The sequence below is a fragment of the Aotus nancymaae genome, unplaced genomic scaffold, assembly GCF_030222135.1.
Source record: "Aotus nancymaae isolate 86718 unplaced genomic scaffold, 86718_ANA_hifiasm-v0.15.2.pri h1tg000049l, whole genome shotgun sequence".
Lineage (NCBI taxonomy): Eukaryota > Metazoa > Chordata > Mammalia > Primates > Aotidae > Aotus > Aotus nancymaae.
In genome coordinates this window covers 10,803,837-10,828,409 of record NW_026988463.1, presented here as the reverse complement: position 1 = coordinate 10,828,409, position 24,573 = coordinate 10,803,837, and the positions used below count along the sequence as shown (strand labels likewise).

The window sequence follows — 24,573 nt, the reverse complement described above, 5'->3', positions numbered from 1 at the left end:
GCATGGTGGTGAATGCCTGTAATCCTAGCTACTAGTGAGGCTGAGGCAGGAGAATCACTTGAACCTGGGAGATAGAGATTGTGATGAGCTGAGATTGTGCCATTGCACTCCAGCCTGGGCAACAAGAGTGAAACTCTGTCTCAAACAAATAAACCTCACAATAGCCTTGTGTTTTTGTTTGTTTGTTTTGAGACAGAGTCTTACTCTGTCACGCAGGCCAGAGTGCAGTCATGCAGTATCGGCTCACTGTAACCTCTGCCTGCTGGCTTCAAGTGATTCTCCTGCCTCAGCCGCCTATGTAGATGGGACTACAGGTGTACGCCACCACGCCCATCTGATTTTTGTGCTTTTAGTAGAGACGGGGTTTCACCATGTTTCCTAGGCTGGTCTTGAACTCCTGGGCTCAAGTGATCTGCCCACCTTGGCCACCCAAAACGCTGGGATTGCAGGTGTGAGCCACCACACCCAAATAAGGTTTTTAAATATTTTTTTAAGACATGAAGGAACTGTGGCTTAGGGAGGTTGAATTGTTAGACCCTGACATATACCTACGTCTGTTGGTGGAGGCAGCATGGTGTGATGGAGGAGGATCTTCATTTCAGAGTTTGGCAGACCTTGGGCTTTAATCCCACCTTGGTCCCTTAATCCTTTGAGCAGACATCTGTTAAGCATCTATTGTATATTGTGCTTCGTGCTAGGGACACTGCAGTGTGCAGAATAGATATGGTTTGAACTATGGGGGCCTGGGGAATGCTTTGCCTCTACTCTCTTAGGTTCAGTGGCTGGGGCCTGCAAATCAAATGATAAAAGATTAGCAGGCGAAAATGTTTGTATATACATGGGCTCCGGGTGGGCTGGGGGTGAGCTCACAGAAGACAGATGAAAATCCTACAGAAGTGGTAAGGCCTGAGAGCTTGTATGCCTTCAACAAAGGGCAATCAACTGGTGGAGAAGTGACCAGGCAAAGAGAAAAGGGGTTTGGGCTTCTAGAGGTATCAAATTGTGAGAAGGTAAAGATATGGGGGGAAGTGAATGGAAGTTGAGTGTTGGTTTAGTAAGGATTGTTTGTGCAGATCCATCCTGGTGCTGCCAGTGATAAATAGTTCTCGTGGTATGGAGGAGAGGAGGGGGAAGACCATCACAAAGGGAAATTTATGTCCTGCTTTTAGGGATTTAAAAGAAGGGCTAAGAGTTCTTTCTGTGTTCACTGCTTGATTATCTTCAGCTCAAAACAGTCCTTATGCCAAAGTTGGGTATTTTGAGGTAGCATATTCTGGTCTCCTTCAGAATACATGCCAGTTATCTATTACTCTGCGACGAACCACTGAGTTTAGTTGCGTGAAACAACAACAGTAGTTTACAATGGTGTTTCACAGTCCCGGGTGTTGACTGGGCTCAGCTGGGTGGTTTTCAGTCTCTCCTGTAGTCACACTCAGATACAGAAGGGAAGAGGAACAGAACCAACATATCTGGAGAGCTGCTAAAGGCTGGCACTGTGCCAAGAGCTTTCTTTTCTTTTTTTGAGACAGTCTCTGTTGCCTAGGCTGGAGTAGAGTGACATGAGCTTGGCTCACTGCCACCTCCACCTCCCAGGCTGAAGCAGTTCTGATGCCTCAGCCTCCCGAGTAGCTGAGATTACAGATGCATGCCACCACACCTGGCTCATTTTTATATTTTTAGTATAGACAGTTTTGCTGTTTTGGCCAGGTTGGTCTGGAACTCCTGGCCTCAGGTGATCCATCTGGCTCGGCCTCTCAAAGTGTTGGGATTACAAGCATGAGCCATCGTGCCCAGCCAAGAGCTTTATTTTTTCCTTAAACATTTTGCATTTGTTTATTTTGGGAAAAAATAGGTAACATAAAATTTAGTATCTTAACCATTTTGAGTTGAATCAAAGGTTCCGCAGCCTCCTGCCTAGTGGCTAATGCTGGCCATTAGCTGGAACCTTCCCTGGGGTGGCCCCCTACTTGTGGTCTCTCTGTGTGGCCCACATTTCTCACAGCAAGGAGGCTCATCTGTAAGCATGAATGCCCTAAGAGGCAGAGTTGGGTAGAAGTGGTGTCATCTTTTATTACTTTGTCCCAGAAGTCACCATGCCACTCCCACCATGCCCTGTGGGTTGAGGCAGTCACAAAAGTCAGCCCAGGCCTAAAGGGAAGGGTCACATACCCTACTTCTGAATGGGTGAATGGCCATGTCTCATTGTAAGAAGAGCCTTTGGGGTGCAGTTCCTGTTCTGCCTCTCATTGGCACATACAGTCTGCTGTGTGTCCTTGGCAAGCTTTTACTTAGCCAGGCGTGGAGGTGGTACATGCCTAAAGTCCCAGCTACTTGGAAGGCTGAGGTGGGAGGATCACCTGAGCACAGGAGTTTGAGGCTGCAGTCAGCTGTGATTGCATCACTGCACTCTAGCCTGGGCGACAGAGCAAGACCTTGTCTCAAAAAAAAAGAAAAGGAAAAAAAAAAAAAAAAAAGGGAAGCTTGTGGGTTGGCTGGGGAATAGCCTAAGTAAGCAGTCAAATAACCACATAACCAGCTGGGCACAGTGGCTTGTGCCTGTAATCCTAACACTTTGGGAGGCTGAGGTGGATGGGTAACTTGAGGCCAGGAGTTTGAGATCAGCCTGGCCAACGTGGTGAAACCTCATCTCTACCAAAACTACAAAAATGAGCTGGGCATGCTGGTGGGTGCCTGTAATCCCAGATACTCAGGGGTCTGAGGCAGGAGAATCAATTGAACCAGGGAGGTGGAGGTTGCAGTGAGCTGAGATTGTGCCCCTACGCTCTAGCCTGGGCGACAGAATGAGATCCTGTCTCCAAACCAACCAACCAACCAACCAACCAACCAACCAACCAACCAACCAACCAACCATCCAACCATGTTACTACCTAGCAACATAGCCTAGCAATTGAGATGGGGGCTAAGAAGGGTAGGAACCAGGTCCCACGAGAATCAGCTAGACTTGTGGTTTTGCGTCGGTGCTCTTTCTTTGTGGACCTCAGCAGCCCCTCCTTATAAATGGGTTGCATCTCCATTTGATGTTGGCTGTACCTTCTCTCCCCACCCCAGAACGGAGCCCTGTGATGTGGGGAGGAGGACAGTGAGACACCCTCTTTGCTTGTCTTTGCGTCACTCTCAGAGATTAAATCACAGTGGAGCTGGGAAGATGAGGAGAGTCCAGGCTTGCTGCCCTCCCGTCCTCAGAGCAGCAGAGGGCATCCATCACCTGTTGCCTGTCCTCAGAGTGATCAGCCAAGGCCTGGGGCGGCTGGGATCAGGCAGGGCCAGGGTGGGAGCTGCGGGGCTGGCTCCTCCAGGCCACCTCATGCTGAGTCACGGAGTCAGCCAATCATCCCAGCTGGCCCTGCTCCCACCCTGTGACTCAGATGTCTATTCCGGCCTTGGCTGCTCAGTGGGGCTCCTCCCATCTGTTCTCCTGGCTTGTGGGAGCCTGGGCAGGGCTAGCCCACACTCCCAAGGGCTCCTGCCTGGCCCCAGTCTCCTGCCTTTTATCTCATTGGAACTGAGTCTGTGGTTTAGGGTTAGGGGAGGAGGGTCCCGCAGATAAGGGGATCAAGGCCAAAGGAGATCTTTAGTAGGTCCCAGCTGAAAGTTGGGGGTGGTCCTTGGACCATTTGCAACAGCTTGATATCTTGAAGAAGGCTGCTAGAAATGCTGGGTCTCAGGCCCCATCCCAGACCTCCCGAGTCAGAATGTCATTTTAGCAAGATCTCTGGGTGGTTCAGGGTTGCAAATCACTGATTTGGAACATTCAGTGAAAACTACTCAGCTCATTTGCAGTAAGAGGTATTTTTAGTCCTTGTTTGTACAACGTGGAGTATTCCCGCAGCATTTTACTATAAACATTTTCAAACGTACAGAAAAGTTGAAAGAATTCTACAGTGAGCAGTCGTATACTTGGTACCTAGAACCACAGTTAACATTTTGCTAAACTTGCTTTGTCACATATCTGTCTAAGCAGATAGCTAATCAGCTAGCCAACAAACTACTTTTGTTTTGTTTGTTGCTTTTGAGACAGGGTCTCACTCTGTCTTGGAGGCTGGAGTGCAGTGGTGCAGTCATGGTTCACTGCAGCCTCCAACTCCTGGGCTCAAATGGTCCTCCTGCTTCTGCCTCCCAAGTAGCTTGGGCACTACAGGTGAATGCCACTGTGTTTGGCTAATTTTTAAATTTTTTTTTTGAGACGGAGTTTTGCTCTTGTTGCCCAGGCTGGAGTGCAATGGTACGATCTTAACTCACTGCAACTTCCGCCTCCCGGGTTCAGGCAATTCACCTGTCTCAGCCTCCCGAGTATCTGGGACTACAGGCATGTGCCACCACACCTGACTAATTTTGTATTTTTAGTAGAGACGGCGTTTCATCTTGTTGGTCAGCCTGGTCTTGAACTCCTGACCTCAGGTGATCCACCCGCCTCAGCCTCCCAAAGTGCTGGAATTACATGTGTGAGCCACCATGCTCGGCCAATTTTTAAATTTTTTATAGGCATGATGTCTTGCTATGTTACCCAGTCTGGCCTGAAGTAGTCCTCCTGCCTCAGCTTCTCAAAGTACTGGAATTACAGGCCTGAGCCACTGAACCTAGATTTTTTGGTATCTGAAATTTATTTTAAAATGCATTAGTATCATTTCATGCAACCACTTCCAAGCAGATCATTAGCTAGAGCTCAGTATTTGTTTACAGTTCTGAGTTTTTCCTTAAAATTTACATATAGCGAAATTACTGATATCAAGTTAGCATTTGATGAGTTTTGATAAGGGGATACCTTCAACCCCTGTCAAGATACAGAACACTGCAAGGACTAGAGGAAGTTCCCTTGTGCCCCTTTATCATCAATCTCAGTTCCCCCACTTCCCCCCCAACCATGCAGGCCTGATCTTGGATTATTGATTACCGCTCTGTAAACTCCATTTTTTTTTTTTTTCCATTTCCCCGTTAGGCTTTCAGTCATTTAATAATCAGGCTCGTGCCAGGGGCTGAGCTAGAAAGAAACAAATCTTGACCACTGCCCTGGAGGAGAGATGGAAGGTGGTGGCAGGCAGTTAAACCACAACTGCAGGCTGGACAGTGGGGGCTCTGAGGGAGGGAAGTGCTGGGAGTTGTGGGGGCTGCGGGGTGGTCCCTGACTTGGCGTGAGGATCCAGGCCTAGCATCCAGGGAGGGGAGGGGATGCTCAAGTCTAAGGAGTCAGAGGCTCCAGCAAGGTGAATATGGTTGGAGATGGTGGAGTGGGACAGTAGGTGCTCCTGGTAAAGCAACCAGCATGTGCAAAGGTCTAGGTGAGGGAGCTGATGGGTGTTTGGAACTGCTTTGAATTCTGCTTGGCTAGGCCAGGTAGGTGGCTTATGCCTGTAATCCCAGCGCTTTGGGAGGCCGAGGCGGGCGGATCACCTGAAGTCAGTAGTTTGAGACCAGCCTGGCCAACGTGGTGAAACCCCGTCTCTACCAAAAATAGAAAAAGCCAGGTGTGGTGGAGTAGTCCCAGCTACTCGGGAGGCCGAGGCAGAAGACTCACTTCAACCTGGGAGGCGGAAGTCACAATGAGCCGAGATCTCGCCACTGTACTCCAGCCTGGGCAGCAGAGCAAGTCTCCATCTCAAAAGAAAGAAAGAAAAAAAGAATTCTGCTTCACTAGATTGGAAGGGCTACAGTGTAAGTGAAAAGAGAGGCAAGAGCCAGGGAGCCGAGCATCAGAGATCAAGGCTGCAATTATGGGTCACGATAAGGACTTGGAAATTTGTTACCCTTTTTTTTTTTTTTTTTTGAGATGGAGTCTCACTCGGTCACCCAGGTGGGAGTGCGGTGACGTGGTCTCAGGTCACTGTACCCGCCACCTCCCAGGCTCAAGCGATCCTCCCACCTCAGCCTCCCGAGTAGCTGGGACCGTCGTTGCGTGCCACCACGCTTGAGTCTTTTTGTATGTTTGGTAGAGACTCAGTTTTGGGATGTTACCCAGGCTGGTCTTAAACTCCTGAGCTCAAGTGATGCCCTGCCTTGGCCTCCCAAAATGGTAGGACTATAGGCGTGCGTGAACCACCCTGTCCAGCCAGGACTTGGAATTTTAATCCTACTATGGTGGGAGCTGAGGAAAGATTTTTCACCAGTGGAATGACACGCTCAGGTTGGACATGTTTTGGAAGATCCTTAGGCTGAAAGGAAGAGGATACATTGGACATGGGGGTGAGGTTGGTGGCTCTGAAAAAGGCTTTGCAGGCACACAGGCAGGTAGAGAGGGAGGCTGAGCCAGGATATTCACTTGTGCCCACTACAGCATCAGAAACCAGAAAAAGGGCCAGGTATGGTGACTCACACCGGTAGTCCTGGCACTTTGGGAGGCCTAGGTGGGAAGGTTTGAGGCCGGGAGTTTAAGACTAACCTGACTAATATAGTGAGACCCCATCTCTTAAAACAAACAAAAACAAAAGAGACAAGTTCATGGGCAAAGGGCATGGGAAAAGTTTTAAGGGATGTGCTCCAGCAGAGGAAATGGAGGTCCTGGGCAGGGCGGCAGTTTGCACAGTTGGTAAGCAGCAGTGCAAACAAATGATGTTATACTGGCAAGTCTCTTATTGCTGGGCATTTAGGCTTCATCTAATAATAAGGATAACAGCTGGGTGCACTGTATTATTTAGTCCTCGCAGCAGGATAGGATGATTAGTCTCCCCACTTTGCAGATGAAGTCACTGAGGGTCACAGTGTCGATGTGTCAGGAACCCTCCCACTGGGTTCTCACACTTGAAACACAGATTACTGGTCACCACCCCCACAGTTTCTGATACAGTAGATCTGGGTGGGGCCCAAGCATTTGTGGTTCCCAACAAGTTCCCAGGTGCCACCGATGCTGGTGACAGAGCTGCATTTGAGGACTACTGCTCTAAGCTATATTGCTGCTGCACACATCCCCTCTTGCTGAGCACAGGGGCCAGGGTGGGGTGGGGGGCAGCGGCACTTAGGCAGTGCAGAGTGAAGGTAACCAGCAGAAAACCCATTAGAATCAACAGCCCAGAGAGTTTCTGACAAACAGGCCAACATGCTGAAAGACCCAGACAAGGTCTGCAAACTACCCTGAGCTCCAAGAAGCAGTGCCTAGGGCAGCTGTACCTAATTGGTTTAACCCACAGGGTTTCTGGCCAGCTCATCTGGTACCAAACATAGATGTCAATATGATGGATGCCAAAGAACACATATCACTCTGTTTGCATGAACCAGACTTTTCCTCCCTCCGCCTTCAGCCAAGACTTCTCTGAATTCATTTTCAAATGAAGGAGGGACCATTTCCCAAGCTTCTTTCATGCTATCTGGGACATGAGTTGCTGTATTTCAGTGCCTAAGGCTGGGAAACCCCCCGAAGGTGACTCTGTCTTTTGTACTTAGTGTATGATGTCAGAAGATTCTCCTTGGTTTGGGTTAAATGAGATGCTTCCTCGATGATGATCCTGTGCCCCATGATTTTTTCCTCCTATTTTGTTATCAACCCTTGACCTACTTTAGAAGTTGTCTTTGTCGTCAAGTAAGGTCTTCCATGTCAGATAGAGGCTATTGCCAGGCCGGTCGCTGTGGCTCACTTCTGTAATCCCAGCACTTTGCGTTCCTGGGGCAGGTGGATTGCTTGAGGTCAGGAGTTTGAGACCAGCCTAGGCAACATGGTAAAACCTCGTCTTTACTACAAATGCAAAAAGTAGCCGGGCATGGTGGGACGCTCCTGTAGTCCCAGCTGTGTGGCAGGATGAGGCGGGAGAATAGCTTCAATATGGGAAGTGGAGGCTGCAGTGAGCTGAGAACCTGCCATTGCACTCCAGCCTGGGTGACGAGAGCGAAACTGTCTCAAAAAAAAAAAAAAAAAAAAGACTATTTCCTTTTTTGCCAGTGAAGGGGGGCCCCGTGTTGGTCTCCATATCTGTTACTTGAGATAATCTGAAAATCTGTTTAGAGCCATAGAAGAGAGGCGGCCAGGGAAGAAGAATTTGACTAAGTTCTTTGAGTGTGCAAATTAAGAAACTGCAGTGACTGGGTACAGTGGCTCACGCCTGTAATTCCAGCACTTTGTGAGGCTGAGGCAGGCAAATCACTTGCGGTCAGGAGTTTGAGACCAGCCTGGCCAACATGGCAAAACCCTATCTCTACCAAAAATTAGCTGGGCATAGTGGCAGACGCCTGTAATCCCAGCTACCTGGGAGACTGAGGCAGGAGAATCGCTTGAACCTGCGAGGCGGAGGTTGCAGTGAGCAGAGATCATGCCATTGCATTTCAGCCTGGATGGCAGAGCAAGACTCAGTCTCAAAATAAATAAATAAATAAACTGTGCAGTGTTCCATCTGTCATATGACCTTATTGCATTTGCAGGGGTACTCAGTTTTACTGGCCAGAGGGAAGGTTAGAATTTGAGGGTCTTGTTAAGCTGGACACGGGCTGCATTTCAAGCCTCCCCTGGTTGTCTCTGTCCTATGTGTTGATGCCAAGGCTGAAAGAAGATTGGATTTGCAGGCAAAAGACTCATTTGAGGCCTGATTTCAGCCCTTAATCACTGTGTCTTAGCATGTTGTGAGGGTTGAGGTAGGCAGGTTGGCCAGCCTTTTCTGGAAAGGGCTGGCTGATAAATGCTTTAGACTTTGCAGCCTGTACAGTGTCTGTGGCAATCCCCAACTCTGCTCTGTAGCTCCAAAGCACCCATAGTTCATTTATAATAAGTAAATGATGGGTGTGACTATATTCCAATAAAACTTTATATATAAACAGCTGAGGGCCATAGATACTTCATATATTTAAAGCATGATATTACATAGATACACAGCTGTGGGCCATAGATACTTCTGATATTTAAAGCATCTGGTACAGCACTTGGTGTACTGTGAACCCGTTGGACTTTTTTTTTCCTCAACTCTTTCAGCTTTAGTATATTGACAAATAAAAATGGAACATGGGTCGGGCGTGGTGTTTTACGCATGTAATCCCAGGACTTGGTTGGCCAAGGCAGGTGGATCACTTGCGCTCAGGAGTTTGAGACCAGCTCAAGCAATATAGTGAAATCCCGCCTATAAAAAGATTAGCTGAGTGTTGTGGTGTGCGCCTGTAGTCCCAGCTACTTGGGGGGCTGAGGTGGGAGGAACACTTGAACCCAGGAAGTCGAGGCTGCAGTGAGCTGTGATCACACCACTGCACTCCAGACTGGGCGACAGAGCGAGACCCTGTCTCAAAAACAAAAAGGAATATATGTAAGGTGTACAGTTTGATGTTTCCATATACCGGAGGCCATTGTCACTGTTTCTACTACTTTCATTATTACTACTGCTACTCATACTACCCTTTCTTGAGCTGTCAGTCTGTGCCAGGCACTATTCTAAAAGTGCTTAACATGTTTGATCTCATTTAATCTTCACCAAGGAACTGACCCAAGGTCTCCCAGCTAGGAAATGGCACAGCTGGGATTGAGTCATGCCAGCTAACGCTGTGCTGTGCCCTGCTTCACACAGAAGCTGCCCCTCCACCCCTACCACCTTCTTTTCACTCTGCATCCTGACCTTTTTCCTCTGTTGCCACTTGCACTGATCATAGTTCTGATTGAAATGATACATTTATTTGCACTGTGGTTTGCTTACTGTCCATCTCTTCCTGGGCGGGAGGCTGAATGGAGCAGGGGCCTTGCTGCCTCGTTCTCAGCTCCTTCTGCAGCACTTCACCCACATCTTGGCCCATAAGCAAGTCCTGCCCGTATCTTTGCCCAAGAAATGAATAATTGACAGCCATGTCCCACCTCTTCCCCCTTTCTCTGCCTACCAGCACCTTGGTCTTTCACAGTGGGTAGGACTTGGGCTGCAGGTGAAATGGGTTTGCAATTCCCTGATAACCCACCCACCAACCATGGAAGTGGGCAGGAAGGCATCAGCTCTTCCAGATGAAAAACCAGCCTGCAATGCAACGTTTTCTACCCAGCCTAGAAAGCAAATACCACCACCTCCATGCCTTAGGTTGGAGAAATTCTAATTTACAACACAGTCCCATGGGCCTTATGTTACTTGTCCCTCCTGGCAGACCCATGGGGTAGGCCGAGCAAGCAGTAATACAAACTACTTCCATTTTCCAGATGCAAAAACTGAGGCTTGGAGGTGAGGGGTCTTTCCCAAGGTCATCAGCTAGAAAATAGCAGGGTGAGATTAGGACCCGTATCTGTCTGGGTCCACAGTCTGAACTGAACTCTGCTTTGGTTGGTCTGGAATGTAGTCCGTGGACCGGCTGCATCTGCTTACCTTATTTGAAGATCTGCGGCTGTAGGGCCCGCCCTCTAGAGGTGCTGATGTAGTTGGTCTGGGATGGGGAACTAGGTACCTGCATTTCACTCCTCAGGTGATTGCAGTGGACAGGCAGTGCTGGGAATCTCATCAGCCCTCTGATCCCCAGAGTGGAGCCTGATCCTTAGCCCTAGCTGTGTATTTGAATCACTGGAGGAGCTTTTTATTTAGCCTTCTATGATGCAAACATAAATAGACAGCATAGGATATTTAACTGCCATGAGGTCTTTTTCTTTTGATTTATTTTTGAGAGGGTGTCACTCTGTTACCCAGGCTGAAGTGCAGTGGCGCAGTCTCAGCTCACTGCAACCTCTGGGTTCAAGCCATTCTCGTGCCTTAGCCTCTTGAGTAGCTGGGACTATAGGTGCGAGCCACCACGTCTGGCCAATTTTTGTATTTTTTGTAGAGACAGGGTTTTGCCATGTTGCCCAGGCTGCTCTCGAACTCCTGAACTCAAAGCAATTTGCCCGCGTTGGCCTCCCAAAGTGCTGGGATGACAAGTGTAAGCCACTGCCCCCCAGCTGCCATTAGCTCTTTGGCATGCATTGCAAAGGTGAATGTTTCAGTATGTATCTCCAAAGGACATGCATTTTTTTGTTGTTTATTTTTAATGACTTTTTATTTTGCAATAGTTTGGCTCACAAAAAGTTGCAAAAATAGTAGGTAGTTCCTGATACCCATCACTCTACTTTCTCTAATGATAACATCTAAAATTTAGATAAGGATTTTTTTTTTTTTTTTTTTTTGAGACGGAGTTTCGCTCTTGTTACCCAGGCTGGAGTGCAATGGCGCGATCTCGGCTCACCACAACCTCCGCCTCCTGGATTCAGGCAATTCTCCTGCCTCAGCCTCCCGAGTAGCCGGGATTACAGGCACGCGCCACCATGCCCAGCTAATTTTTTGTATTTTTAGTAGAGATGGGGTTTCACCATGTTGACCAGGATGGTCTCGATCTCTTGACCTCGTGATCCACCCGCCTCGGCCTCCCAAAGTGCTGGGATTACAGGCATGAGCCACCGCGTCCGGCCCTAAAGATAAGGATTTAAAAAAATGTAACTGTGGGGCTTCGTGTGGTGGCTCATGCCTGTAACTACGGCACTTTGGGAAGCTTAGGCAGGAGGATCACTTCAGCCCAGGAGTTTGAGACTTGCCTGATCAATATAGCCAGACCTTGTCTTTACAAAAAACTGATATATGTGACTGTAATACCATTTTTAATAATTAATTAATATCAAATATTCCAATAATCCCTTGTGTCTGCACAATGGCTCATTCTTTTGTGATATCATTCCTTCTGGAATTTTTTTTTTTCTCTTTTGAGATGGAATTTCACTCTTGTTGTCCAGGCTGGAGTGCAGTGGCGTGATCTTCACTCACCGCAGCCTCTGCCTCCTGGGTTCAAGTGATACTCCTGCCGTAGCCTCCCAAGTAGCTAGGATTATAGGCATGCACCACCACGCCAGCTAATTTTGTATTTTGTATTTGTATTTTGTAGAGACGGGGTTTCTCTATTTTAGTCTGGTCTTGACCTCCTGACCTCAGGTGATCCGCCTGTGTCGGCCTCCCAACGTGCTAGGATTACGGGCATGAGCCACCATGCCTGGCCTCTTAGCTGGAATTTTTTTTATAGAAAAGAGCTTCCCCTTCATTTCTTTAGTCATTAATCACTCTGTAGTGATCAAATAAATGTCTGTCTTCCTCGGGGAAGCCTTCTCTAACCCTGGAAACCAAATGAATACTTTTGGGAAAGGTGGAAGAATACTTGTTTCTTTCCACTTTGTCTGTTTTCAAACAATGACCTCGCTCACTATCAACACCAGAGACACCAAGAGGTTTCTCTTTATTCCCAGCGTCAATGTGAACTTCTGCATGTAAGCATGTGTGGTAAGGGCGGGTGCGGTAGCTCAAGCCTGTAATCCCAACACTTTGGGACGCCAAGGAGGGTGGATCCCTTGTCGTCAAGAGTTCAAGACCAGCCTGGTCACCAACATGGTGAAACCCCATCTCTACTAAAAATACAGTAAAAAACACTAAAACGGCTCATGCTTGTAATCCCAGCTACTTGGGAGGCTGAGGTGGGAGGATCACTTGAATCTAGTGGGGCAGAGGTTGTATGAGCCAAGATCACGCCACTGGACTCCAGCCTGGGCAACAGAGCAAGACTCCGTCTCAAAAAAAAAAAAACAACACAAAAAAACAAGAAACCAAACGTACATGGTATGTTTCAGCCCGTTGCACTTACTCTCCTTGTCAAAGCTCACATTGTCCCTTTTTTAGCCTTCGGTGCCACTTCTGCTTGGCTCTTGGGCCTTCTAACAATCCTGTTCATGCTGCGTTTCCTTGTTGCCCAGTGTGACAAGATGTCTTGGCTTATCTTGCATATTTCTTGCCCAGCCACTTTTCCAAGAAGAATGTGATCATTTAAAACAAAAACAAAGTTTCAGTGGCCCAGTTGGATCCCAAACCAGCTTAATCAGAATCCCTGGTGGGGATAAGGCAGGATACAGTATTTTTTATTTTTCTGAGACAGGGTCCCCAGGCTGGAGTGCAGTGGTGGGATCTTGGCTCACTGTAACCTCCCGCTCCTGGGTTCAAGTGATTCTCCTGCCTCAGTCTCCCCAGTAGCTGGGACTACAGACATGAGCCACCACACTCAGCTAATTTTGTGTTTTTTTTTAGTAGAAACAGGGTTTTGCCACGTTGGCCAGGCTGGTCTCTAACTCCTGACCTCAAGTGATCCGACCGCCTTGGCCTCCCAAAGTGCTGGGATTACAGGTATGAGCCACCTTGCCTGGTCAGGATACAGTATTTTTTAAAAAGCACATCCAGCCTTGGATGGAAAACCACTTGAGGAGAGTTTGCTGCCTTATCCGGCTCTGTAAATGCCTTACCTTTGCGCAAGGCTAGAACTTTGAGTGGAGTCCTTGGCTAAAACTCTCATGGCTGCATGGTGACCTCTCTTCCTTCTGCTGCTAAAACTTGTGTTTCAGAATTTAGACCCAAACGCATCCGTGTTGAAAACCAGGCTTGGTCTGTGTGTCGGTCCCTTTCCTTGCCTGCATACTGTTGAGCTGGGGCTCATCTTGATACCTGTAGAAAATAAGTTCTTTGATAGCTTGCTTAGAGTCTCTCAGTACTTCGCCTTGCCCTTAGAATGCAGACCAAAATATGTGGCCTGCAGTGTAGACTGCGCACAGCCTTCAGTGTAGACTGCTCAGGCCCCCTCTTGGTTCCTGGAGTCTGCCATGCTTCCTTCTACTACTGGGCCTTTGCACACACAGCTGTCTGCTGGGAATGCCTTGCCTTTCCTCCTCAGTGAGTTCTCTACTCACCCTTCAGGCACCAGCTTGACTGTCTTTCTTGGGGGAGCCTTCTTTGATCTTGGTGCACCAGATCAGCCCCCATGCGCTTACTTGGTCTCATTGATAGTATTTCTTTACCTTAAGGACACCTGTCAAGGCCCAGAAGTTGCAGTTTTGCATTTGTTGGTGTAATCATTAGACGCATATCTCTCTCTGGAGCCTGACTCTTTGCGGCTTACATCCTGCCTCCACCACTTTTAGCTGTGGGACCTTGAAGAAATCATTTCATCTCTGGTCCCTGGTTTCTTTTAACTGCACAGCAGGGATGATAAAATACATTCATCTACCTTGTGAGGCGGGGGTGAAGATTAAATAGGGTAGTTTGTGTAAAGCACTTAGAACAGAGCTAGCTATCAATAGTAGAGAATCTTGGCAGGTATTACTGATGATTACTGCAGTGGACCACAAGCTCCATACAGGCAGGGGTCATTTCTGTTTGTTTAGATTTGTATGCAGGGTGCTTGGCACATGGGCGGTGCTCAGGAAATACTTGTTGGATGAATGAAAGAATGAAGTGGAAGTAATAGTAATACCATGTTTATAGAATTCCATGAGGATATAAAATAATGCAAGTATATTTTGCATATCTAGCACATAGTAGGTGGTCAATAAATATTCAATGCCTGAATGAGGAAAGTGGGGAAAATATAATACCAGCTCATGAGGTTGTCGTGGGGATCTAAGGCAACCCTGTAGTACCTTGTAGAGTGCCTAGCACATAGTAGGTGCTCAGAAAATACTTGTTGAATGAATGAGTGAAGTGGGGATGATGGTAACACCAGCTCCTAGGGTTGTTGAGGGGATAGAAGATAAGGCAGGTCCATAGCTTGTTTTTTTTTTTTTTTTTTTTTTTTTTTTTAAAGCTTGTTGTATTTTGGTTGCACCTGGTAGACACTCTGTTGAGTGAAACGGGAGGAGCTGCTATGAGTTTCTTTGTCCTGGGGCTTAGGAGAGAATCCTTTTGGGGTACAGAATGGTATGGAGTGGACGCTGGTCCTCTTGAAGGAAGAATGGGCAACTGACTAGTCCTTGCCAAGCTCTGGCCTGGATGAAAAGTTGAATCGTTCCTTTCCCTCTTCCTCCCTAACCTGTTCTTTCTTTCCACTAGAATCCTTGCCCGGAGTCCAGCGCCTCCTTCCTGTCCAGGATCACCTTCTGGTGGATCACAGGGTAAGGCTGGGCCCCCGAGACCTCAGGGAGGTGGTGGGGAATGAATGAATGAATGAATGAACGAGCATGCTGAGCTCCCCGCCTTGGCTTCTCCCTCCTTTGCTCTTCTGCAGAGTTGTCTTGAATCTGCCTATGCTGGCCATGTGGTCTCAGAGACACCTACTCTGTCCTGCAAGTTGATGGACTTGCATAAGATAAACACATGAGCCGAGAGCGGCGTAAACCTCTGCAGAAGGCTTGGCCTGGGACAGCCATACACTGGACTGCTCTTGCTTTAGCTTCAGATTTGGGTTTTTAAAATATTAGGTATAGTTATTGACATCATCCCCTTCCCGCCCCCGACTCCTTAGAAAAATAATACTATCTCGCCATCGGAAATGTGGGTTAACAAAACACCTGTGCAGATCAGTAGTAAGCAAACAGCCAGAGGCAACCACTGTCAACATTTTAGTATACCTCTTTCCGGTCTTTCTTTCCTTCTTTTTTTTTGAGATGGAGTCTTGTTCTGTCTCCTAGGCTAGAGTGTAGTAGTGTGATCTCAGTTCACTACAAGCTCTGCCTCCTGGGTTCAAGTGATTTTCCTGCCTCAGCCTCCCAGATAGCTGACACTACAGGCATGTGCCACCACCACTGGCTAATTTGTGTCTTTTTAGTAGAGATGGGGTTCCTCCATGTTGATCAGGCTGGTCTTGAACTTGTGACGTCAGGTGATCTACCTGCATTGGCCTCCCAAAGTGCTGGGATGACAGGAGTGATCTACCGTGCCCACCTACCTTCTGGTCCCCTTCTTGTACATCTTTTTCTGCCCATTGTCAATGTCTTACTGGGGATTGTTTGAAGAATCTTTTTCCCCCCCTAATACGCATCATTTTTGTTCTTTTGGAGAAAGGCTTTTCCTCTGTTGCTGAGGCTGGAGTGCAGAGGCACAATCGTAGCTCATTGCAGTCTTGATATACTGGGCTCAGGGTGATGCTCCCGCCTTACCCTCCCAAGTAGCTGGGACTCCAGGCACGCTCCACCATGCCCAGCAGATTTTTGTTTTTTTTTTTGCAGAGATGAGTTTCACCATGCTGCCCAGGCTGCTAACCAACTCCTGAGCTCAAGTGGTTCCTCCGCCTCAGCCTCCCAGAGTGCTGGGATTATAGGAGTGAGCCACCATGCCCGGGCTCATCCTTGTCTTTATGAACTTTTTACAAACATCTTTTTAAAAAAATTAGGTGTCTTAAATAATTTTTTCAAATTACTATTAAAGAATGGCACTGGGGCAGTTGATGTAATTGGTATATGACTGTAGGACCCTGGATGCATGCTAATAACATTCATTCTTGTTTTGGAAAATTGTGCTCTAGTTATGTAAGAGCATGTCCTGGATTACAAGGGGATACCCCTAGTTTTTTTGGGGTGAAGACATGTAGATCCTACATCTTAACTTTTTTTTTTTTTTCGGGACAGAGTCTTGCTCTGTCGTCCAGACTGGAGTGCGTGGCGTGATCTCAGCTCACTGCAGCCTCCACCTTCTGGGTTCAAGTGATTCTTCTGTCTCAGCCTCCCGAGTATCTGGAATTATAGACCTATACCTCTACAAACGGCTAATTTTTGTATTTTTAGTGGAGATGGGGTTTCACCATGTTGGCCAGGCTGGTCTCAAACTCCTGACCTCAGGTGATCCACCCACCTCCGCCTCCCAAAGTGCTGTCATTACAGGTGTGAGCCACTATGCCAGGACTTTTTTTTTTTTTTTTTTTGGAGACGGAGTCTTACTGTCTCCCAGGCTGGAGCACAGTGGCACGATCTCAGCTCACTGCAACCTCTGTCTCCCGGGTTCAAGCGATTCTCCTGCCTCAGCCTCCCGAGCAGCTGGGACTACAGGCGTGTGCCACCATGCCCAGCAAATTTTTCTATTTTTAGTAGAGACAGAGTTCACCATGTTGGCCAGGATGTTCTCGATCTCTTGACCTCATGATTCACGCGCCTCAGGCTCCCAAAGTGCTGGCATTACAGGCGTGCACCATCGCGCCCAGCCAATGCCAGGCCTTTAACTGTTGCAATGGTTTATAAAAAGATCATGTGTTTGCATGTGTATGTATGCGTGACAGTGGATGGAGAATGATACTGCAAACGTGGCAACATGTTAACAGTGCTGAGTTGAGTGAATTCTTAGTATGATTTGAGTAATTTTTAAAAGGAGTTTGAAATTATTTTAAAACAAAAGAAAAGTATTTTACCTTTTAATTATAAAAGTGTTGAGTCAGCTGGGTATGGTGGCTGACGCCTGTTACGTTAGCACTTTGGGAGGCCGAGTGGGTGGATTACCTGAGGTCAGGAGTTTGAGACCAGCCTGGCCCATGTGGTAAAACCCTGTCTCCACTAAAAATGCAAAAATTAGCTGGGTGTGGTGGTAGGTGCCTGTAATCCCAGCTGCTTGGGAGGCTGAGGCAGGAGAATCTCTTGAACCCAGGAGGCGGAGGTTACAGTGAGTCGAAATTGTACCACTGTAATCCAGCCTGGGTAGAGTCACATAGAAAGACTCATGTAACAAAACTCAGTAAGCTCATCACCCAGATTTCATGATTGCTAATGCTTTGTCATGTCAGCCTTTTTGTTTTTTTCTCCCCCTCAACCTGTTTTTATTTTTCTTTTATTTATAGGGTCTGTCTCTGTTGCCCAGGCTGGAGTGCAGTGACATGATCACAGCTCCCTGCAGCCTCCACCTCCTGGCCTTGAGCAGTCCTCCCACCTCAGCCTGCCTAGGAGCTGGGACTAGAGTTGTGAGCCATTATGACTGGCTAGTTTTTTTATTTTTACCTTTTGTAGAGATAGTCACCCTATGTTGCCCAGGCTGGTCTTGAAATCCTGGGCTCAGGAAGTCCTCCCACCTCAACCTCCCAAGGTGCTAGGATTATAGGCATGAGCTACTGGGCCTGGCCCATATCAGCCATTTTTAATGTGAAATTTTAAAAAGTTGGCGGGGGCATGGTGGCTCATGCCTATAATCCCAGCACTTCTTGAGGCCAAGGTAGGAGGATTGCTTGAGCCCAGGAGCTCAAGACCAGCTTGGGCAACATAGGGAGACTCTGTTTCTACAAACATAAAAAATAAAAAAAATTAGCCATTCGTAATCGCTCATACCTGAAGTCCTAGCTACTTGGGAGGCTGAGGTGGGAGGATTGCTCTAGGCTGGGAGCTGGAGGCTGCAGAAAGCTGTCATGGTACCACTGCACTCCATCCTGGGTGACACAGCAAGACTGTGTCACCAAAAGTAAATGAATGAATGATTTAAAAAAAAAAGTAAATTAGAGCCATCCTGATATTTCCGTCCTAAATCATCTTATTTTCTAAATATTTTGTATGCTCACCCCCTCTGAAAACAAAGCCATTTTTTCCTGCATGACCCAACAGAATGAGCTGTAATTTCCTTGTAATAGATGCAAATGTCCATCCACATTTGGACTTCCCCAGCTGTAAGGCTGCTTTCATTCGCCTCGGGCAGTTGTGCTGGGGAGGGGAGCAGCATCAGCAGGCGTGTGGGGTGAGTTAGCCCCGTCCTCCTCCTCCTCCTCCTCTTCTCATTGACTCTCATTGCCTAACCGCCTTGTGTCTTTGTCCCAGGTTGATGGTCCAGGGCTACCGCCAGCCCCTGGAGAGCAGTGACCTCTGGTCCTTAAACAAGGAAGACACATCGGAACAAGTCGTGCCTGTTTTGGTAAAGAACTGGAAGAAGGAATTTGCCAAGTCTAGGAAGTAAGTGCGAGTTTCCTTGTCCTCCAGGATGCCCCGGTCACCTCCTTGCCACCCCTGTGGCCTAATCTAGGCTGCGGCCCTGGCAGTGCTGCCTGTTACTAGCCTTATGGTATTGGGCAAGATGCCTCACTTCTCTGGGCCTCAGTTTGCTTTTCTGCCAAACGGAGTAAAATCTCACAAGTCATTAAGGCTAGTGGGTAGAAAATAAGAGAGAAGCCGGGCATGATGACTCATGCCTGTAATCCCAGCACTTTGGGAGGCCGAGGTGGGTGAATCAATTGGTCAGGAGTTCGAGATCAGCCCGGGTAACGTGGTGAAACCCCGTCTCTACTAAAAATACAAAAATTAGCTGGGTGTGGTGGTGCACGCTTGTTATCTCAACTACTTAGGGGCCTGAGGCAGGAGAATTGCTTGATCCCGGGAGGCAGAGGTTGCAGTGAGCCAAGATCCCAGCCTGGGAGACAGAGCGAGACTCCATCTCAGAAAAAGAAAAGAAGCCGGCAGTTGATGCCGTGGCACGTTACTGTCCCTCCTTGAGTCAGTCTCACTTTTTCTGTCTCTTTCTGAGCATCTGGCATCCCGCATGTTCCTGCTGTTTGAAGTGTTTCTGTCCATTGTGCCCAGCTGACCATGTGTCTCTTTAGCCAAAGAGGCTCCATTCACGAGTGATTTTGGCTGTACTGGATTTTAGACTCTACCCGCTATGGAAGGCGTGCCCCACTGTGCCACCTCTGTCATTCTTTTGGGAATCAGGCCAGGGCCTCCCCTGCACATAACTTAACTCATCAAATCTAAGACACATCAGTTGCATGATAAGTTATTATTCTGTGTAACAGAAGGAAAAGCAACTGCCAATTAAACAAGGATGTAAGATGCGTCCTGAGCCTGGAATTGCCAAAACATGAAATTGCAGGTGACATGAGGGCAGTGGATTTCGGCCATGGGGTGGTAGGGCGACTCTCTGTTCCTGTTGCCTATTCTGGGGTAAGGTTACTATGGTAAGCTGTGATGGGGCCAGTCTCGTGCATTGAATTCCCCACAGACCCGCTGGCCTTACAGAGAAAAACCCCAGACCTGGGTTCAGTTCCTCATTCTATTCCAGGGATGCCCAGGATATAGGCCTTCAGTCAGACCCAGAGGGCAGGTAGGAATCTGGGACATCCATGGTGCCAGCCACTAGGACATCAGCAGAGGACCGGATGACTCTGGTGGGAGGCTGTTTGGGTGGTCCGGGTGATGGGAGAAATTGTCTTGTGGGAGGCAGATACAGCTGGGCCTCCGTGGCTGAGCACAGTAAGGAAATGGCCCATGTCCATGACCCAGTTGAAGGTTGTTGGCAGGCAGAGGTGGGGTCCCTGTTTATTACAATTTTTCATGGAGACAGAACTAGTAGGATGGATGGATAACTGATAGATTAGATGATAGATGGATGGATGGTGGATGGATACATGATAGGTGGAACACTCAGGATGCCAGATGCTGAGAAAGAGGCAGAGAAAGTGAGATCGACTTAGGGAGGGTCAGGCACATGTCCCTCCAAGGAGATTCTCATGTCCTAGGGCAAGGGAGAGCAGGTTGCAGGAGACACCATGGGAGAGGGAGAGCCTCAGGAGGAGGACAGAGTTTGAATCAAGAAGATAGATAGATGGGTGATAGATGGATAGATGATAGATGGATGGATGGATGGATGATTGACAGATGATGGATGAGTGGATGGATTGAGGGTGAGAGGGGGTCTGCTAGGGAAACTGGATCATGTGATTATGGAGAAGTCCTATGCTAGGCCATCTGCAAGCTGGAGAAGCCGGGAAGCTGGTAGCATGGCTCAGGCCAAGTTTGAAGATCTCAGACCCAGGGAAGCTGCTGGAATTCTCAGTCCACAACCAAAGGTCTGAGAACCTGGAGTCACTGGGGTAAGTCCCAGAGTCCAGAGGCCAGCCAGCCTGGAGTTTTGAAGTCCAGGGGCAGGAGAGGATGACATGATGACATCCTGGCTGCAGAAGAGAGATCATATGAATTTGTCATTTCTCTGACTTTTTGTTGGTCTGGACCCTCTGCTGATTGGGTGGTGCCCACCCACATAGGGTGAGGATGGATCCTCCATACTGAGTCCACTGATTCAAATGCCAATGGAAACATTTCAATCATCTGGAAACACCCTCACAGACACACCCAGAAATAACACTTTACCAGCCATCTGGGTATCCCCTAACCCAGCCAAGTTGACCCCGAACAGCACCTCTAACCAAGATTCCTTCAGCCTCACCTGCAGCGTCGTCCCTCCCCCACACTAAGAAGGCCACATGTGTACCGTGAGCTTCAGCATTCCTCATCACTCACACCTCTGCTGATCTCCTGGCTCGGCTTCCTCTCATGGAAGAAGGATGGCCCATCTTTGTGTTCCCTGGAGCTTGCCAGGCGAGCAGGTTGCCGGAGACACCGTGGGAGAGGGAGAGCCTCGGGAGGAGGACAGAGTTTGAATCAAGAAGCTCCTCCGCTGACCTGGCCCTTAATTCGTGAATTGATGGAGCAGATGAAACTGACTGTTGTGCTTAGTGATGTTTAGTCCTTGAGGGTTCAGACAGTGGACCAAAACACACTATTTATTTTTATTTTTATTTTTTGAGATGGAGTCTTGCTCTGTCACCAGACTGGACTGTAGTGGCACCATCTCAGCTCACTGCAACCCCCACTTCCTGGGTTGAAGTGATTCTCGTGCCTCAGCCTCCCAAGTAACTGGGATTACAGGCATGTGCCACCACACCCATCTAATTTTTTATTTTAGTAGAGACAGGGTTTCACCATGTTGGCCAGGATGGTCTCAATCTCCTGACCTCATGATCCAGCCCCCTCGGCCTCCCAGAGTGCTGGGATTACAGGTGTGAGCCACTGTGTCCGGCCAACAGACACTCTTGCTGGGTGCCATCGACGTTCTGTGTGAGAGATAGGATGTTGGTAGTGAAACATGCATGATGAGAAGCTTTGGAGAATGATAGTGTTGGGGTGAGATAAAAATGAAGAAATGAGAACTTTTTTTTTTTTTGGAGATGGAGTCTCTCTTGGCCAGGCTGGAGTGCAGTAATGTGATCTTAGGTCACTCCAACCTCTGCCTCTCGTGTTCAAGCGATTCTCCTGCCCTGGCCTCCCAAAGTGCTGGAATTACTGGTGTGTGCCACTATACCTGGCTAATTTTTGTATTTTTTTTTTTTGAGATGGAGTTTCGCTTTTGTTACCCAGACTGGAGTGCAGTGGCGCGATCTTGGCTCACCGCAATCTCCGCCTCCTGGGTTCAAGCAATTCTCCTGCCTCAGCCTCCCAAGTAACTGGGACTACAGGCGTGTGCCACCATGCCCAGCTAATTTTTGTGTTTTTTTTTTTTTTTTTTTTTTTTTTTTTTTTTTAGTAGAGACGGGGTTTCACCATGTTGACCAGGATGGTCTTGATCTCTTAACCTTGTGATCCACCCACCTCGGCCTCCCAAAGTGCTGGGATTATAGGCATGAGCTACCGCGCCCGGCCTAATTTTTGTATTTTTAATAGAGACAGGGTTTCACCATGTTAGCCAGGCTGGTCTAGAACTTCTAACCTCAAGTGATCCTCCTGCCTTGGCCTCCCAAAGTGCTGGGATTACAGGCATGATCTCCCATGCCTGGCTGAGGGAGGTGTTTTAGATAGAGTGGTCAAGAGTTCTACCAAGTATGGCCTTGACCCTTGGTGAGCATGTGCCTGTTCCTCCCTAAGTCGATCTCACTTTCTCTGCCTCTTTCTGAGCATCCGGCATACTGAGTGTTCTTGCTTTTTGAAGTGTGTTTGTTCAGCATGCCCAGCTGCCCATGTACGTTTGTTTTAAGAAGGTCACATGTAAGTAGAGACTTGGATAGAAGCAGGAAGTTAGTCTTGTGTCTATTTGGGGAAGGAAGGGCTTTCCAGGTAGAGGGAACAGCCAGTGCAAAGGCCCTGAGGAGGCTCGTGGTGCAGCAGGGGGCTCACATGGCTTGAGCGGAATCAACAAGGGGGAGAAAGGGAGGCGACGAAGCTGGAGAAGGATTTGCAGGGGTCTCCTCTGAGAATTAGGGTGGGATTCCAGGTGCAGTGAGAACACAGAGGTAGCTTTTCTGCAGGGCAGTGGTGTGACATGAGTTCTGTTGTATTTCTTTATATTTTAGAGACAGGGTCTTGCTCTGTTGCCCAGGATGGATTGCAGTGGCATGATCACTGCTCATTGCAGCCTGAAAATCCCGGGCTCAAGCAATCCTCCCATTTCACCCTCCAGAGTAGTTGGGATTATAGGTGCATACCACCGCACCTGACTTATTTATTTATTATTTCTTATTTATTCGTTTTTTTTGAGACAGAGTTTTTCTCTTGTTGCCCAGGCTGGAGTGCAATGGCATGATCTTGGCTCGCCTTAACCTCCGCTTCCAGGTTCAAGCGATTCTTCTGCCTCAGCCTCCCGAGTAGCTGGTATTATAGGCATGCGCCACACGTGGCTGATTTCGTATTTTTATTAGAGTTGGAGTTTTTCCATGTTTGTCAGGCGGGTCTCAATCTCCCAACCTCAGGTGATCCCTCCCAAAGTGCTGGGATTACAGGTGTGAGCCACCGCGCCTGACCTTTTTAAATTTTCTTTTATAGAGACAGGTCTCAGTATGTTGCCCTGGATGGTCTCCAACTCCTGGCTTCAGGTGATCCTCCTGCCTCAGCCTCCCAAGTAGCTGGGATTAGAGGTATAAGCCACCATACCCAGCTGAGATATGGTTTATAACAACCCAGGCTGCCCGGGGGAAGGTGGATATTAGGGATGAGAGTGAAGGCAGGGAGACCTGGATGGGGACCTGGAGGCCTGTCCATGAAGTCCCTTCATGCCTCACTGAGAGCCTTCATTTTGTTTGTTAATTTTGACACAGGGTCTCTTTTGTCCGGGCTGGAGTGCAGTGGTTCCATCTTAGATCACTGCAACCTCCATTGCCTAGGCTGGAGTGATCCTCCCACTTCAGCCTCCCGAGTAGCTGGGACTACAGGCATGTGCCACCACACCTGGCTAATTTTTTTTGGTAGAGATGGTGTCTTGCCATGTTGCTCAGGCTGTTCTTAGCTCCTGAGCTCAAGCAGTCCACCTACCTTGGCCTCCCAAATGTTGGGATTACAGGCATGGACCACTGTGCCTGACAGGAGCCTCCAGTTTTCACTCAGTGCATTTTCTGAGAATTCAGTGAGATAAATGTCTTCAAAAGCTGTGCCCTAGTCCTGAGTAAACACTGGGCAGGTTTCAGCTGTACAAGTTTTATTTATTCATTTGTACACTTCCATCCTGCCAGGGAGGGTGTGGTGAGAACTGGCTCATCGGGCTTGAAAGTGGGCCACCTGAGAGGGGCCTGGCTCTGTGAGTACCTTGGTGTTTAGGGATGCTCAGCTTGGGGCCAGGGCGTCATTTCCCAGGGACATTGGTAGAAGGATCGCTTACTTTATTCCCAGAGGCATAGGCCAGATCTGGCAGCTGTAACCACTGTGGACCTGAAGAGAGCGACAAGGACAACCCTGTCCTAGGCTGGAATTGCCTGGTGTGGCCCCTTATGCCCAGATCCCTTTAGTTAACCGGGGAAGGGAATACAGTCTGTGCAGCTCTGGGCTGCTGGGTGTCCTAGGCTCGGGGACCAGGTGAGGGAGGCCTGGGCTGGGGGGTCTGCATGGCTTCTTGGACCCCTTTACCACCTCTCTTCACCCCTGAGTGACTCCTTGTGAAAAATCGGATGTGGTGGGGCATGGTGGCTCATGCCTATGATCAAAGCACTTAGGAAGGTCGAGGTGGGAGGATCACCTGAGGTCATAAGTTCAAGACCAGCCTGGACAACATGGTGAAACCTCATCTCTACTAAAAAATACAAAAATTAGCCGAGTGTGGTGGTGCTTGCCTGTAATCCCAGCTACTTGGGAGGCTGAGGCATGAGAATTGCTTGAATCCGGGAAGCGGAGGTTGCAGTGAGCTGAGATCATAC

The 24,573-nt window shown here is 48.3% G+C and overlaps 1 protein-coding gene across 3 annotated transcripts in view; it reads left to right on the top strand.

Annotated features, from left to right (window-relative positions):
* The window catches only part of ABCC1 (ATP binding cassette subfamily C member 1 (ABCC1 blood group)), a 191,589-nt gene that overhangs the window by 63,269 nt on the left and 103,747 nt on the right, over positions 1-24,573 (top strand). For all 3 annotated transcript variants that reach the window (XM_064362456.1, XM_064362455.1, XM_064362454.1), the window contains exons 6-7: positions 14,775-14,836; positions 18,446-18,577. In XM_064362456.1, the coding sequence (XP_064218526.1) occupies positions 14,775-14,836; positions 18,446-18,577 (194 nt within the window). The remainder of the gene's footprint in view (positions 1-14,774; positions 14,837-18,445; positions 18,578-24,573) is intronic.